This window comes from Lepisma saccharinum, chromosome 10 (genome assembly GCF_977018435.1).
Source record: "Lepisma saccharinum chromosome 10, izLepSacc3.1, whole genome shotgun sequence".
NCBI lineage: Eukaryota > Metazoa > Arthropoda > Insecta > Zygentoma > Lepismatidae > Lepisma > Lepisma saccharinum.
Genome location: NC_139238.1, coordinates 28,994,434 through 29,008,018, shown reverse-complemented (window position 1 = coordinate 29,008,018; position 13,585 = coordinate 28,994,434). Strand labels below are relative to the sequence as shown.

At 38.7% G+C, this 13,585-nt stretch overlaps 1 protein-coding gene across 5 annotated transcripts in view; it reads left to right on the top strand.

Annotated features, from left to right (window-relative positions):
* Sulf1 (Extracellular sulfatase Sulf1) overlaps positions 1-8,045 on the top strand; it is a 140,433-nt gene extending 132,388 nt beyond the window's left edge. For all 5 annotated transcript variants that reach the window (XM_083129681.1, XM_083129680.1, XM_083129679.1 and 2 more), the window contains one exon: positions 7,425-8,045. In XM_083129681.1, coding sequence (XP_082985807.1) covers positions 7,425-7,503 — 79 coding nt within the window. In that variant the 3' untranslated portion in view covers positions 7,504-8,045. The remainder of the gene's footprint in view (positions 1-7,424) is intronic.
* Positions 8,046-13,585: the final 5,540 nt, after the last annotated feature.

Sequence of the window (13,585 nt, the reverse complement as noted above, 5' to 3'; positions counted from 1 at the left end):
ATCAGGGATGGTGTAGGTGTGTGATTTTGTGGGAAGGTTATAGTTCGGAATATGGCCTAAGTGTCTAAGAGTTAACAGGTTAGTACTGAGAGAAATGTCACATTTCTGTGTCTTTAAGAAGTCATTGCCAAGGATGGGAGGTAGTTCTTTGGATTGCACAACTAAAAGGGTGGAAGTACCTATATCTTCCTATGTGAAGGGGGAGTATTACAATTTCTGAGATAGGAAGTCTGTTACCAGTGACGCCTTTAATGATGCTGTGCATTTGAATTTTCTTTGCATTGGGTGGAATTAAATGCTCAGGACAAATACTAATCTGGTTTGCATTGTCAATCATAATTTCTAGAGGGGGGTATTATTTACATGAACTTGAATAAAGAAAAGGTTGTTTTTTTCAAGGATAGGAACTGTGTCAAATTTTGTCTTGCGTGCGGATCCGTTCCCTTGATTCACACAGCGTTTCAGTTAAAATCGCCCTTGTTTTCATTATTTGGATTATAAAAGCAGTCCCTGGTAGAGTGATTTGAACGAAAACAAATCTGGCCTGTGAATTTTGTCGTTGCCCGACTGGATTATTATTTCCACCTCGATCTGAAATTACGTCTTATGCCGCTAGTAGAACCTCTGCGATTGCTATTCCCATGGCTGTAAAAAGTAGGCCGGGTCTGAAATTGATTGTATTTGGTCAGCCATGATGTGACTTGTGGTAGTGTGGACATGTTATACTGCACGTTCTTTCAAAATGTTTTCTTTTTCATTGATGCACCTTTTTCCTTCATGTAGTAACTTTGAATTTAACTGCCAAAACTTAAGGTACCAGTACAGCAAATTCACTCTTTTATTGTATTGTCATGTTAAATCATTTCCTTCTTCCAGATAGTTTGCTTTAGTTCTGATGCAGTAGCAGCACCAGAAAGAATTTAGAATGGGGGCCATATGTATTCTATGCCAATTAATTATATTTTTTTAATGTGACTTTTTATTTTGTCGTGTGAGAACTAGAGGAATGTAAATCTGAATATGCAGTGTTCGGTTTTTATTTAAGTATCAGCTCACATGAACTGTGTTATGTTCCCCGGAATATTCTCAAAGGATCAACTTACGTTTAATCCTCAACGGCGATCATGAGACTTCTCAGCCTACTTTGAAGCCCTCAGGTAGTGGGAAATCAGATAAGGGTATGTTTGCATAAACCTTACTAACTTTCGCACACAAAAAATATATTTAGATGCCAGTTAATGTTAATATATTACATTTACACTCGCAATTAAACTCCTTATTAGAAACAAAATTGTATTAAGATCATAATTGTTCTTGATACACAAATTAACACATTCGCATTTTTCAAAATCACTTCCATTATTCCAGCAACATCCATAATAATATCTCTCACCTCACAACCCACAATCAAATGTTTTTAGGTTAGTCTATAACCATAACAGACTACCCAATTGAACAAAACAAATTACGTCATAACAAACAATTAACATATTAAACATATCAAACACTTAAAATGATACAATAAGTGGGTGCATATCATGGCATCCTCCCACAAACAAAAAGAAAATTAACAAAATGAAAATGGAGTAAATTTTCTTTTTCAAAACTCTGGGGCTATCCAGTCAACTCAACAACAGCTTCTCAGTTTCTTGCAGTGTAGTTCGGGGCAGACGTATTCCAAATGGTAACATCTAATAGTTTAACACTAGTTTCTCCACTATCGAAATCTTCCGTCTGTGTAGCACTTTCTTTCTTCCTCCAATTGTAGTTACCTCTATACAGGTTATTGCGATGTGGGGAGAAATTATTATTACCATACAAACTTCTTCTTCAGAATGGCGTTCTTCTTTCTTCTCCAGAAGATCGCTGCGATCCCTCGCAGTTCCTTCTTCTGTAGAACCAGCTTCTATTTTATTCTCCTGAGGGATTGTTACTTTGTCGAGCACTACCACTGACGTTCTCATTATCAGATCTTCCGTTACCAGCACTCACCTTCGCTGAATTGGGTTGATTTCTGGAGAACGTCAATTGCCTAACTCTAGCTTGGTTGGTTCTTCTGCCCTCGAATCTCGGGTTTTCTGTCCTCCATCCGTCGAGTTGCTCCGAGGCTTCATATCTTCCCAAGAAGCTGGTAAGTTCATCCATGTTGCGTGGATCGCGAGTAAGTACCAACTGACGCACTCGCAGCGGAAGTTGACTAATAACCAAGTTTAGAGCTTCGCTTTGGTCAACGCTATCCACAAGATTACAATAAGAGCCATATGTGTCCCAGCAATATTCTTCAAGTGAGAGGCCACAGCTCCTCGAATACTGTTTGTTTCTCAGCGTCTGCATTTCAATTTGCTTGGCATCAGCAGAGGCATATTGTTTTCTAAAGGCAGCACAAAAATGTTCAAAAGTCTTCCACTTCTTCTCATTTGCAACAAACCACGCCTTAGCCTTCCCTACCATAAGAGAGGGCAATAACTTCAATCTAAAAATCATAGGGACATTCATTAGATCCAGGTATGTTATTAGCTCTTTTAAATATCTCTCAGCAGAGACAGTATTAATCTCTCCAGTAAACTTTGAAAGAGCGTTAACATCAGACATGCGAAAAGATTTGTAGGAACTATTCTTATAGGCATTGTCACGAGATATCTCGTCCTGTTTCCATCTCTCAGACTTTCCATTATTACGTCTCTTCCTGGGCTTTATAATTTTCCTAGTTTCAGTTTCCTCAGAACTAGAGGAAACTGTAGAGCAAGAACTTGATGAGTATCGATTCCTTTTTCTCATCTTCCCCTTGGAATCACCTCTCGTTGTTGCACAGTTCATTCCCGGTTGAAATACAGCTTCACCATTTTGAGAAGGTTCTAGAACCCGACAGCCTGCCATTAACATCTGTAGTTGATCGACCTGCCTATCTACAGATGCGACTTTCTCCGTAACTTCTTCAAGTTTCTTTTCTTGCCTTCTCTGATTTAGCTCTAAATTTTCAAGTAATTCTGAGGAACTCTGTGTTGCTTCTGGCCTTGCAATTATTTCAACACTCGCTATTCGTCCCCTCAATTTCTCAATTTCATTTTCCATTTCCTTTTCTTCAGCTTCTCTAGATGTTTTCTCCTGTGTCAAATTTAAGTTCCACTTTTCATAGTCCTCCTTTTGTTTTTCTTCCAGCTTTAGTATTAATTCAGCTACTTGCTGCCTCTCACACGCAATTTCCTTTCTCAGAGTCTCCTTAATTTCTCTACATTCCTTTCGCCCCTCTTCTATTCTAAATAATAATTCTTCCTTATCTTGGCTGAACAGCTTCATCAATTCTACTCTTTCTTCATTCCTTTTTCTTTCTTGTTCATTTCTTATCCTTTCCTGTTCCTCTTTATCTTCTCTTCTGATTCTTTCTTGTTCCTCTTTATCTCCTCTTCTGATTCTTTCTTGTTCCTCTTTATCTTCTCTTCTGATTCTTTCTTGTTCCTCTTTATCTTCATTTCTTTATCTTTCTTCTTCATTTCTTATCCTTTCCTGATCCTCTTTATCTTCTCTCCTGATTCTTTCCTGTTCCTCTTTATCTTCTTTTCTTATCCTTTCCTGCTCCTCTTTATCTTCTTTTCTTCCCATTTCCATTTTCTCCATCAGGGTTTGAAACAACTGTTCCCAAGAAGGACTTCCTTTGTTACCCTTCTCTTTACAAATAAGACATTTCAATTCTTCCCTCTCATACTGCGATTTTGGCAAAGAATAACCAGCACAATGTAAGTGGAAGCTTCTTTACAATCGTTGCACTCGACCTCTTCATCATCAGCTTTCCCTTTGTCGGAACAGCAACTTAAAGTATCCATTTTTAACTTACGACGATCACTTCTTAAATTACGCTTCTGCATACCCTACTCAAATGAATTTATCGAGTCCCGCGTTGCGGCGCCAAAAAGTTTACACCTGTTACGTTGCCCGGAATCAAAGGATCAACTTACGTTTATTCCTCAATGGCGATCATGAGACTTCTCAGCCTACTTTGAAGCCCTCAGGTAGTGGGAAATCAGATAAGGATATGTTTGCATAAACCTTACTAACTTTCGAACACAAAAAATATGTTTAGATGCCAGTTAATGTTAATATATTACATTTACACTCGCAATTAAACTCCTGATTAGAAACAAAATTGTATTACGATCATAATTGTTCTTGATACACAAATTAACACATTCGCATTTTTCAAAATCACTTCCATTATTCCAGCAACATCCATAATAATATCTCTCACCTCACAACCCACAATCAAATGTTTTTAGGTTAGTCTATAACCATAAGAGACTACCCAATTGAACAAAACAAATTACGTCATAACAGACAATTAACATATTAAACATATCAAACACTTAAAATGATACAATAAGTGGGTGCGTATCAACTGCTCGATTTGGAGTCCGATCCAAATCGATGTATCTTCATCTCTTCTCCCTTTTCTGGTAAAGTGGAGTTACACATCTCCAAATTACTGCTTTTTTTGGCCACACGCTTATATTACTCCAAATTGAGCTCTTCAAAATGAGTAGACACATTAAAAAAAATTGAAGTTACGTTCCTCTCCGTATCCATCGATCAACGTTCTACAGTAATAAATACATAAAATAAAATAAAATTCTCAGAAGTTCAGAAGATAATGCAGAATAAGATGACTACATCAAAATATTGTTCTAAAAGCTGACACGGGGAGGGGGGCTGTGACTCACCCTCACCCCCTTTAGTGTTGCCACTGGGCTGATGGCTGCGGTTTCAAGATATTTACTTCCATGTTACATTATCATCTGGTAATGCAGAACACTTTAAGGTGTGCAACTTGGTAATCTTTTTTATCTTCTGAGTCCTTGCTTTGACACCCTAACCCCCTCCAAAAAACTGAATTTTTATCCTACATTTGTGCAACTACACAACACAGAACAGCATCAGAAAGGGTCAAGGAGAACAGATTCTCCTGGTCGAAAAGTCTGCTCCCCTTACCACACCACAACAATAAAACAATGAGACGGAAGAAGACCAATAATTATTTGACTGAAAGAAAACATATTACACCACAATAAGGTAACTTGTTTTAATTTCATTTTTATATTTGGTCTAGGAATTAATTCGTGCGCCTGGACAAGAGATGGCGTAACGAGCGTATCGTCCCACAGTTCCGTGTATCCACACATGCGTTGAAAACTCCTGTCAGCACGCATTGTTCGTAGTATAGGGCAGTTGATTGACGCATCAACAACAGCATTTTGTAGTCAACTGAACATTGCGCAGTTCGTGCCAGATAAAGTATTTTTGCGGGGTGTTCTGCTTCATTACTTTAACATACAGAAAAGTGCTACTGAAAGTCATCGTATTTTGGTGGAAGTGTATGGTGACCATGCGCTAGCTGAGCGAACGTGTCAGAAGTGGTTTGCACGGTTTAGAAGTGGTGATTTCGGCCTGGAAGACCAAGAGCGACCTGGACAGCCAAAAAAATTTGAAGACGAAGAATTGAGAGCATTGCTCGATCAGGATTCGTGTCAAACGCAGGAAGAACTTGCAGAAGCATTAGGCGTTGATCAAACAACAGTTTCCAAACGCCTCAAAGCCATGGGAATGATTCAAAAGATGTCATATTGGGTTCCACATGAATTGAAAGACAGAGACGTTGAAAGACGAAAATCCATTTGCGAATTGCTGCTTCAAAGACAGAAAAGAAAGGGGTATTTACATCGCATTGTTACTGGCGATGAGAAGTGGATCCATTATGAGAACCCGAAATGAAAAAAGGCCTGGGTGAAGCCAGGTGAACCAGGTCCATCACAACCGAAACAAGATATTCACTGTGCAAAGGTTATGCTGTGCATATGGTGGGATATGAAAGGTGTGGTGTACTATGAGCTGCTGCAACCGGGTGAAACTATTAATGGAGAATGTTATCCACGACAATTAATGCGTTTGAAGCAAGCTCTGGCCAGGAAACGACCAGAATGGGAGAACAGACATGATAAACTTATTTTTCAACATGATAACGCTCGCCCACATGTTGCAAAACCGGTCAAAACGTATTTAGAAAATGTCGGATGGGAAGTTTTACCCCACCCGCCGTATTCACCAGACATTGCTCCTTCGAACTACTATTTGTTCGATTGCATGAATAACGATTTGATTGGACAGCGGTTCACTTCTTCAGAAGATATCGAAAAATGGGTCTCTGACTGGATCGCTTCAAAGGATGAGGAATTCTTTTGCCACGGAATCCGTAACTTGCCTGACAGATGGGCGAAAGTGGTGGCTTGCGATGGACAATATTTTTCTTAAGGTATTTATGTATTTTGTGTTTGAACTACAGCTTCAATGTGTGCGTATCAACCGCACGAATTAATTCCTAGACCAAATAAATTAGTGATTGCTTGTGGTTACACTGATGATTGTGAAGAAGATTTGTTAAATTACCTTAACATGTAAAATTAACTAGTTTCTCAACTGCATAATACTACTCTGCTGTTTAATACTACATAGGGACACAATTGACCCATTGATTACATCATATACAAAGTTCTCCCTTCATATTATAATAGTCAACTGTTATCTTAACTAGGATTTAAATATTGTGTGACAAAAAAAAATCTACCGGCAACCATGAATCTGTGCTGTGTGATTGCATACATGAAGGATAAAACATACAGTTTTCAAAGTCTCTTAGCATCAAAATGGGGCTTTGTTTAACCTTCTGTTAGGCACATGGGGTACAGGTGTCCCCATCGATTTTCATTGTAAGATTGCAACACTATGAACTACACTACACATAGGTGCTTTCGTGTAGCTGAACATTCTTTCTTTTAAGTTCAGCTGTGTTGTTCTGTTGCACTTCTAAGCCTCTTAATATTATAAAGTTAAGATCAGTTGCATGCTTGGGGGACTAAATACGAAACAAGAAAAATATCAAAGCAAGAAAAACCGAGCACAGAGCAGATGTTATATGGAATTGGGCTAGTGAGGAAGGGGAAGAAGACACATAGATATGTGTTAGCGACAAAAGTGAACATGAAAGTGACCACATGACCAAAAGTGAACAGGACACTGCTTCAATTGTTACGTATTTAGGCACATGGGGGACGACCGTCTCCCGAGCATGTGACTGAAGGTAACTTTATAATATTATGTCATTTACGAAGTGTAGCAGAAAATTGCAGCTGATCTTAGAAGAAAGACAAAGAAAGAACATTTCAGCATGCATGCGCAGATTAATTCACGATGTATTTCATACCTTAAATATAGTTAAAGGTTTGGTGCATGTTACAGAAAATGGCATGCCTAATGCAGTGTTAAAGAAAAATTACTAAGAAAAGTTGTTCACATCGATAACCCTCTACTGTGAAAGATTGTCACTGTTGCACAGCAACACAATGTATATAAATTATTATTAAAACTGTTCATATTTTCAGAATCTGGAGAGGACACAAGGTATGGAAGAAACAATGGCGACACGTCAGAAAGAGAAGACAGCACCATAGACAACACTGATGTAAATTAGCAAATTACCCAAACATTTTCTGTACTTTTCCTCACACAGTGTGATAGTATATTTGTATATAGAGGAATATATAATTGCTGCTAATAGGAATAGATTAAGAACAAAATAAGTGTATGTCTCCAATTGTATGTGTTTGTGAATATGTGCTTGCATATATGTGTGTGTATGTGCCTTCATTCGATACAACCATAACTTATTTGTATTTGTAATAGATTAGTATAGTGTTTGAACAGACAGTAGTGGAAAACATGTTTGTGTGGATGATTGCCATTTGCAAAATATCTTTCTGCCTTTTGAAATGCTTTTTTTAAAGTATATTTTCAAACTAGTATTTTATGTCATCAAAGATTGTAAAATAAACATTTCAAACCACGTACGATCCAAGACTGATTATGACTCCATGATGTGGGTGTTATGTATCTGTAATGCTCATTAAAAATGTTTGTTTATACTTAATTTTTCTACCTTATTTTACTGTATTGGAGTGTACTTCTGGTATGTATATTTTGTTGGTCAAAGATATCTCTGAAAATTTTTGAATTCTGAGAAGTGTAAATGATTGCAGCATGCATGCTTAATTTTTATGTCATTGTGATCTGTAAAAAAAAACTAGTGCACAGAGAAAGAGATTGCATGAGAATATAGCAGTGAACTTCTTTGATGTGAAGCGAACAAATTTTTAACCCACATACTGTATTGTTTGTCATCTCAAAATTACAGTATTATTAGTTTGAAATATAGATCTACAGAAAAACTTTTGCTTTTGTATTTCCTCATTCCCCTTATTTTAGAAAAGCAAATACTTCATACCTTTTTTTGCTGCCAGTGACAAAATTACAGGAAAAGCAAAGGAAATACTTCTCTTCAGCAGTGATGATACTAGAAAAAAAATAATGAAGAGGCAGTGGGGAGGGAGTAACTTAAATATATTCCATTTACGCATAGTGTAAGTGTAAATACAACATAAAAATACTAGGCTTAAAACACCATTTACTAATCTAGTTTTTCTTTGCCCCCTGCCTCCCCCCTTCATCTGATGCCTTCGCTGCTCTCTAAACATGGGTATGAAAACTCTTTCACGTGAACACCCAGCATACAAACATCAAATTCCCTATGGAGACCGAGACTAATGGGAGTCTCCTATTCCTGTACATCTTCATCACATGGAAGCGGGACAGAATATTAGGCCTACCGCTGCCCCCCCTCCTGTTTGGGCAACAAACGGCAACCTTAGAATCCCTCCTCCCTGAAGTGGCCAGCAGGGAAACAGGATTTTGTCAAAATAACTTTTCTCTGCTGTGAATGGGGGGTGGGAGTTAGCATGACCCAGGTATAGATGAAATAATTACCCCCACACAGCTTTTAGGCAGAATAAATACTTGGAAGGCATCATCAACAACACACTAGAGGAAGTCATGTACAAGAACAAGAAACGAGGACACCTCAAGAAACGCAGACATGCCAGACAACCAAGAGAAGATAGTCATCATTCCATACACTAGAAAATTAATTATCTGCAACTATTAGTCATTCTTTCAAATCACATCATCAAGAAGCAGACCGTGAACCCTAAAGGATAACCTGAAGACACTATGGTTTACAGTACCACATTACAAAGGTTACATCAACTACATAAAGAATTTTCATCCAGAAATATCGGTGTTTAGCAGAACCACTGGTGTGCCCAAGGAGGGGTTGGTGGGGGTTATAACCCTCCCTTTGGCCCAGTATTCCTAAAAAAAAAAGAATGTCAAAGGTAGGAAAATATGACAAAATGAGGGCTGACTACCAAGAAAAATTATATGTAAAATTTTGAAAATTCTGGGCACGCCACTGAGCAGAACATTTCATCAATGGAGGCTATTGAACTGACTTCACAACAAGTAAGATCATCAAGAAGTCATCCATTTACTGGCACAGCATTATTATTTGCATTATCAAAGAAGCAACAGCCATCCATGGGGGAAAAACTCAACAGGGACACAGGACTTGAACTGGATCCAGTTGGGCCGGAGCTGATCAACTAAAAGCATGGACATAGGAGAGAAGACTCCCAATTGGTATTATAATATATATGTATCTGTGTGTGTGTGCAGCAGTGGCGTGCGGTGATAAATCAGGCAGGGGAACAGGTCACCTGCACACTCCCCCCCCACTGCATGGGTGTCTTAATATAATACAGTAGATCAAGTAAAATTCAACCCTTATTGAAATGAACCAAATAAATATACGATATATATACTGTATTACAAATTGTCAGAAGTGACAAACATGAGGCACGTTAAAATTATATGACAATAATAATTTTAAAGCAAATGTGATATAATATAAAGAAAACTTTAAAAATAAAATTGTTGATGCGCAACAAAGAAAAATTTGATAATGTAAATTTCTGAGTGATCACAGAAAAAAAATAATGTTTTGTCGGAACCTGTTTCATCTATTTATTCGTAGATTAAGTTGTTTTTTTTCTTTCATAGAGTTGAGTATTCTTGTAATTCAAACGCAATAATGGCACACAGATGGCTGAGTTTTCTTCATGACATTGGCTAGATTAGTAGAAGTTGTTAATGTGACAAAACCCGAACTATTCCAGACTCCCTTCTCAGGATCAAACAAGGACAACAATATAATTTGCCACTGGAAGAATATCCAGTTAATAATTTTACAGAGTTGTAGTAACTCTTTTGAAAATGCCTTGTGTATGATTTCGTTTTAGTTTTTAATTCATTTAGAATATGTGTTGGTTTGTTGTATTTTCTGCAAAGTTCAATGAACTAAAGGCTTTCATCCTCAGCCGGTCGATCATACAACACTCGCAACATTTGCTTCTTGTCCTGCCACTGCGTGCCTTGAAACTTTGGTCTTGGGGTTGGTGGAACAGGTGGACGCGAGCTGTTCCCTCGGAAACTATTTCCCAGCATTTAGCCAAGGCATTTAGCAGACGCTTAGACTGTAGAAGATTTTTCCAGTTCGTTCTGAATGTCAGACGCAAGTTCTCAACGAGATTAGGAAGTTATAGACTTTTTACACTCAAATGTATCACTTGTGACGCGATTAAAATTCAGCACATAGCAAAAACTGTAAGAAAAGCGAATCCGCAATATATTTCTCTGAGGGAACAGTTAGTGTTCAGCTTCCATGGTGCCGTGGGGATCGTTTACCTTCGCGCGTGGTTGGAAATACTCGGCGTCAGACAGTAGTGGGTGAGAGCCATGATGCGTTGGAGGTAGGTGACGTAAACAAATGTCCAGCCACGGTGAGAGATTTTCTTCAGCGTTACTTTTGGAAACGTTGATTTTGGGAGAAAGAAGTGTTCTTATTATGTTTATATAAATAATTTAAATAGCTCAAAAGCGCAATAAGTAGGAGGGAACAGCCTGTTCCCTCTGTTCCATGGAGGGACCGCCACTGATATACAGTAAAAAAGGAAAGAGGAAACACTCGCCAGACACTATAAAAACTCAAATTTTCATGGCTGCAAGCCACATAGTGTGTTAGAAAAATGGCAGAAGAGGAAGTTTTTCTACCACTGTCCATGCAGTTCGCGACTGTAAATTTGAGTTTCTCTAGTGTCTTCTGAGTGTTCCCTCTTTCCATTTTTACTTGTTATTTAGCCCTTGTCATCCTCCTTCCTTCCACACACATCTTAGAAACATATCCGGAACTAACCGGGCTGGTATCCCAAGAGAATCTCTCCAGAAACTTTTCTTCCTCTTGGGGAAGAATATGCTAGGATATACAATTTCTATTTGGAGCAGATAAATGCATGTTATTCATAGCAGCAGTAGCAGTAACAACAATGACTAGAAGAAAGCATTGATGTAATTGACAACTTAATAATAAACAATTAATTTGCCCACACTAATATCTTCTCTGAACTTTCACTATTTTGCTGTGGTTCTATTGTATTTCTATTTTCCATATATTATTATTACATGTAGAATTTCAACCAAAAGTGCAGGCTTGACCAGGACTCAAACCCCGGTCTTTGGCATACAGTGCCATTGCTCTACCAACTGACATACCAAGCCAGCCTGGCTTCGCCTGATTTTTCGCTGCCGCTGTTTTACATGTGTGGAATCGTCTCTGCCATAGTGCTACCGCAACGGGATTTGTTGCTTTTGAAACACTGTCGATGACTCGTTCCTCCCAGTGTCATCATCATCCTTCTCCATTTCCTGCCTCTGGCTGAGTCGGCATGGAAGTCAAGCTTCTCCATTTTTTTCTGGTCTGCCACCACCCTCTCTTTCCACGGTATTCCAATCTTGTCCTCATCTCCTAACACTCTCTGCTATCTGCTCTTTCCACCGACATCTTGGTGTCCCTCTTCTAGTCTTCCCACTCCTTGTGCATTGTAAGCTCTTACTGGTAGTCTTTCTGCATTCATTCTCTTCATGTGTCCGAACCATCTCATCTGTTCCTGATCTTTCCTGTCCTGAAGCTTCACCACCCCCACCCATTGTCTGTTAGATCTTCTCATTCCATCCCTTCTAGTCTTTCCCAATATACTCCTTAAAAAATTAATCTCCACTGGCTGCATCTTTCTTTTGTCTCTCTCTGTCATTGTCCAAGTCTCTGATCCATACATAATTATTGGCACATAGTATGTGTTATCCATTACATTCTTGCATTTCATAGGTACATTCCTGTTCCATATTAATCTTCGAATGCTGTGATATAGTCCACACCCATTTGTCCTCTTCTGTTTACCTCCTCACCTATCATAGGTGCCGACTCCATGGGGCTTAGGGGGGCTCGAGCCCCCCCAATGTTAATGATGTGGGGGCAGAGCCCCCCCCCAATAATTTTGCTTAAGAGGATCTAATGTATTATTTTTCTTCACTTGTAAAGTTTACTCTGAATTTTGCCACATGAACTTAACTTTAAATACCCATTTGAAATGTTCTATACAATCAACTTTGGGGGGCTGAGACCGATAAACCATCAACTTTGGGGGGGCTATGACCGGAAACAGCAAAACACAAAACTTATAACTATATACTAAGTATGTATATAATTATTATTTACTATTATACATATATTAATCAGAGACATAATGAATTTAGCCAACGACTTGTTAAAGACTGTTTGGGAATCCCCTAAAAGAATGCAAATATTTAGGAATATTATTGATGTGAATGAGAAGGCTGGCCATACTGGACTGCGACCACTTTGCCCTCGTCGGTGGACGTTGAGAGCCTCCAGTATGCAACAGATCTTAAGGAACTATGAAAACCTTCTCAATTTTCTTGAGAATTTTTCTGAAGAGGATTCTACTGACGCAACATTAAAATGTGCTGCATTCCTGGAGTCAATGCTTCACTTCAAGACATTTTTCTTTCTCTCCCTCTACTGCCATGTGATGGGTCCAATAGAAGAGGTAAACTGTAAGATTCAGTCTCAAAGCATTGGTTCTACAGAAGTAGAATCAAAACTAAAATACTTGACTGACATCTTTCAAGAAAAGCGAATGTGTTTTGAGCAGTTCTGGCTGAAATGCACAGAGGGCAAACCGAGCCTCGTTGAGCCAGAATTGCCCCGGCAACGTCAGGTCCCTAAGAGACTTGAAAATCCTGATGCTGCCAAACATCACAAGTTCTACACTCCAAAATAGTATTATAAATCAATATACACTGACGTGTGTGACACAGCAAAATCATGTGTTAAACAAGGACATGAATCTACAGGACTACAAAAAGTAACAGCCGTAGAGAAAGAATGCATCTCAGCTGTGAACAGTTGCACAACAAAGTTTCAGCAAACGCGAGAATTATTTCGCAAAGATTTGGATGCCGATAGGCTCTCCTTACACATGTCCATGCTTGGTGATATTGCCAAACAGAAGAAAGTGGTTCTAACTACCATGCGTGACATAAGGAAGTTTCTTTTGGAAGACAGCACCCTCCAGGAGCCAAATTCATGATGGTCCTCAGCACTGTGCCAGTGACGACAGCCACAGCCGAAAGGTTATTCAGTGTTATTAGCCGACTAAAGACATATTTGAGATCTACAATGAGGTAGAAGAGACTAAGCAGCTTAGCGGTACTTCACATACATCAAACTGTGCTT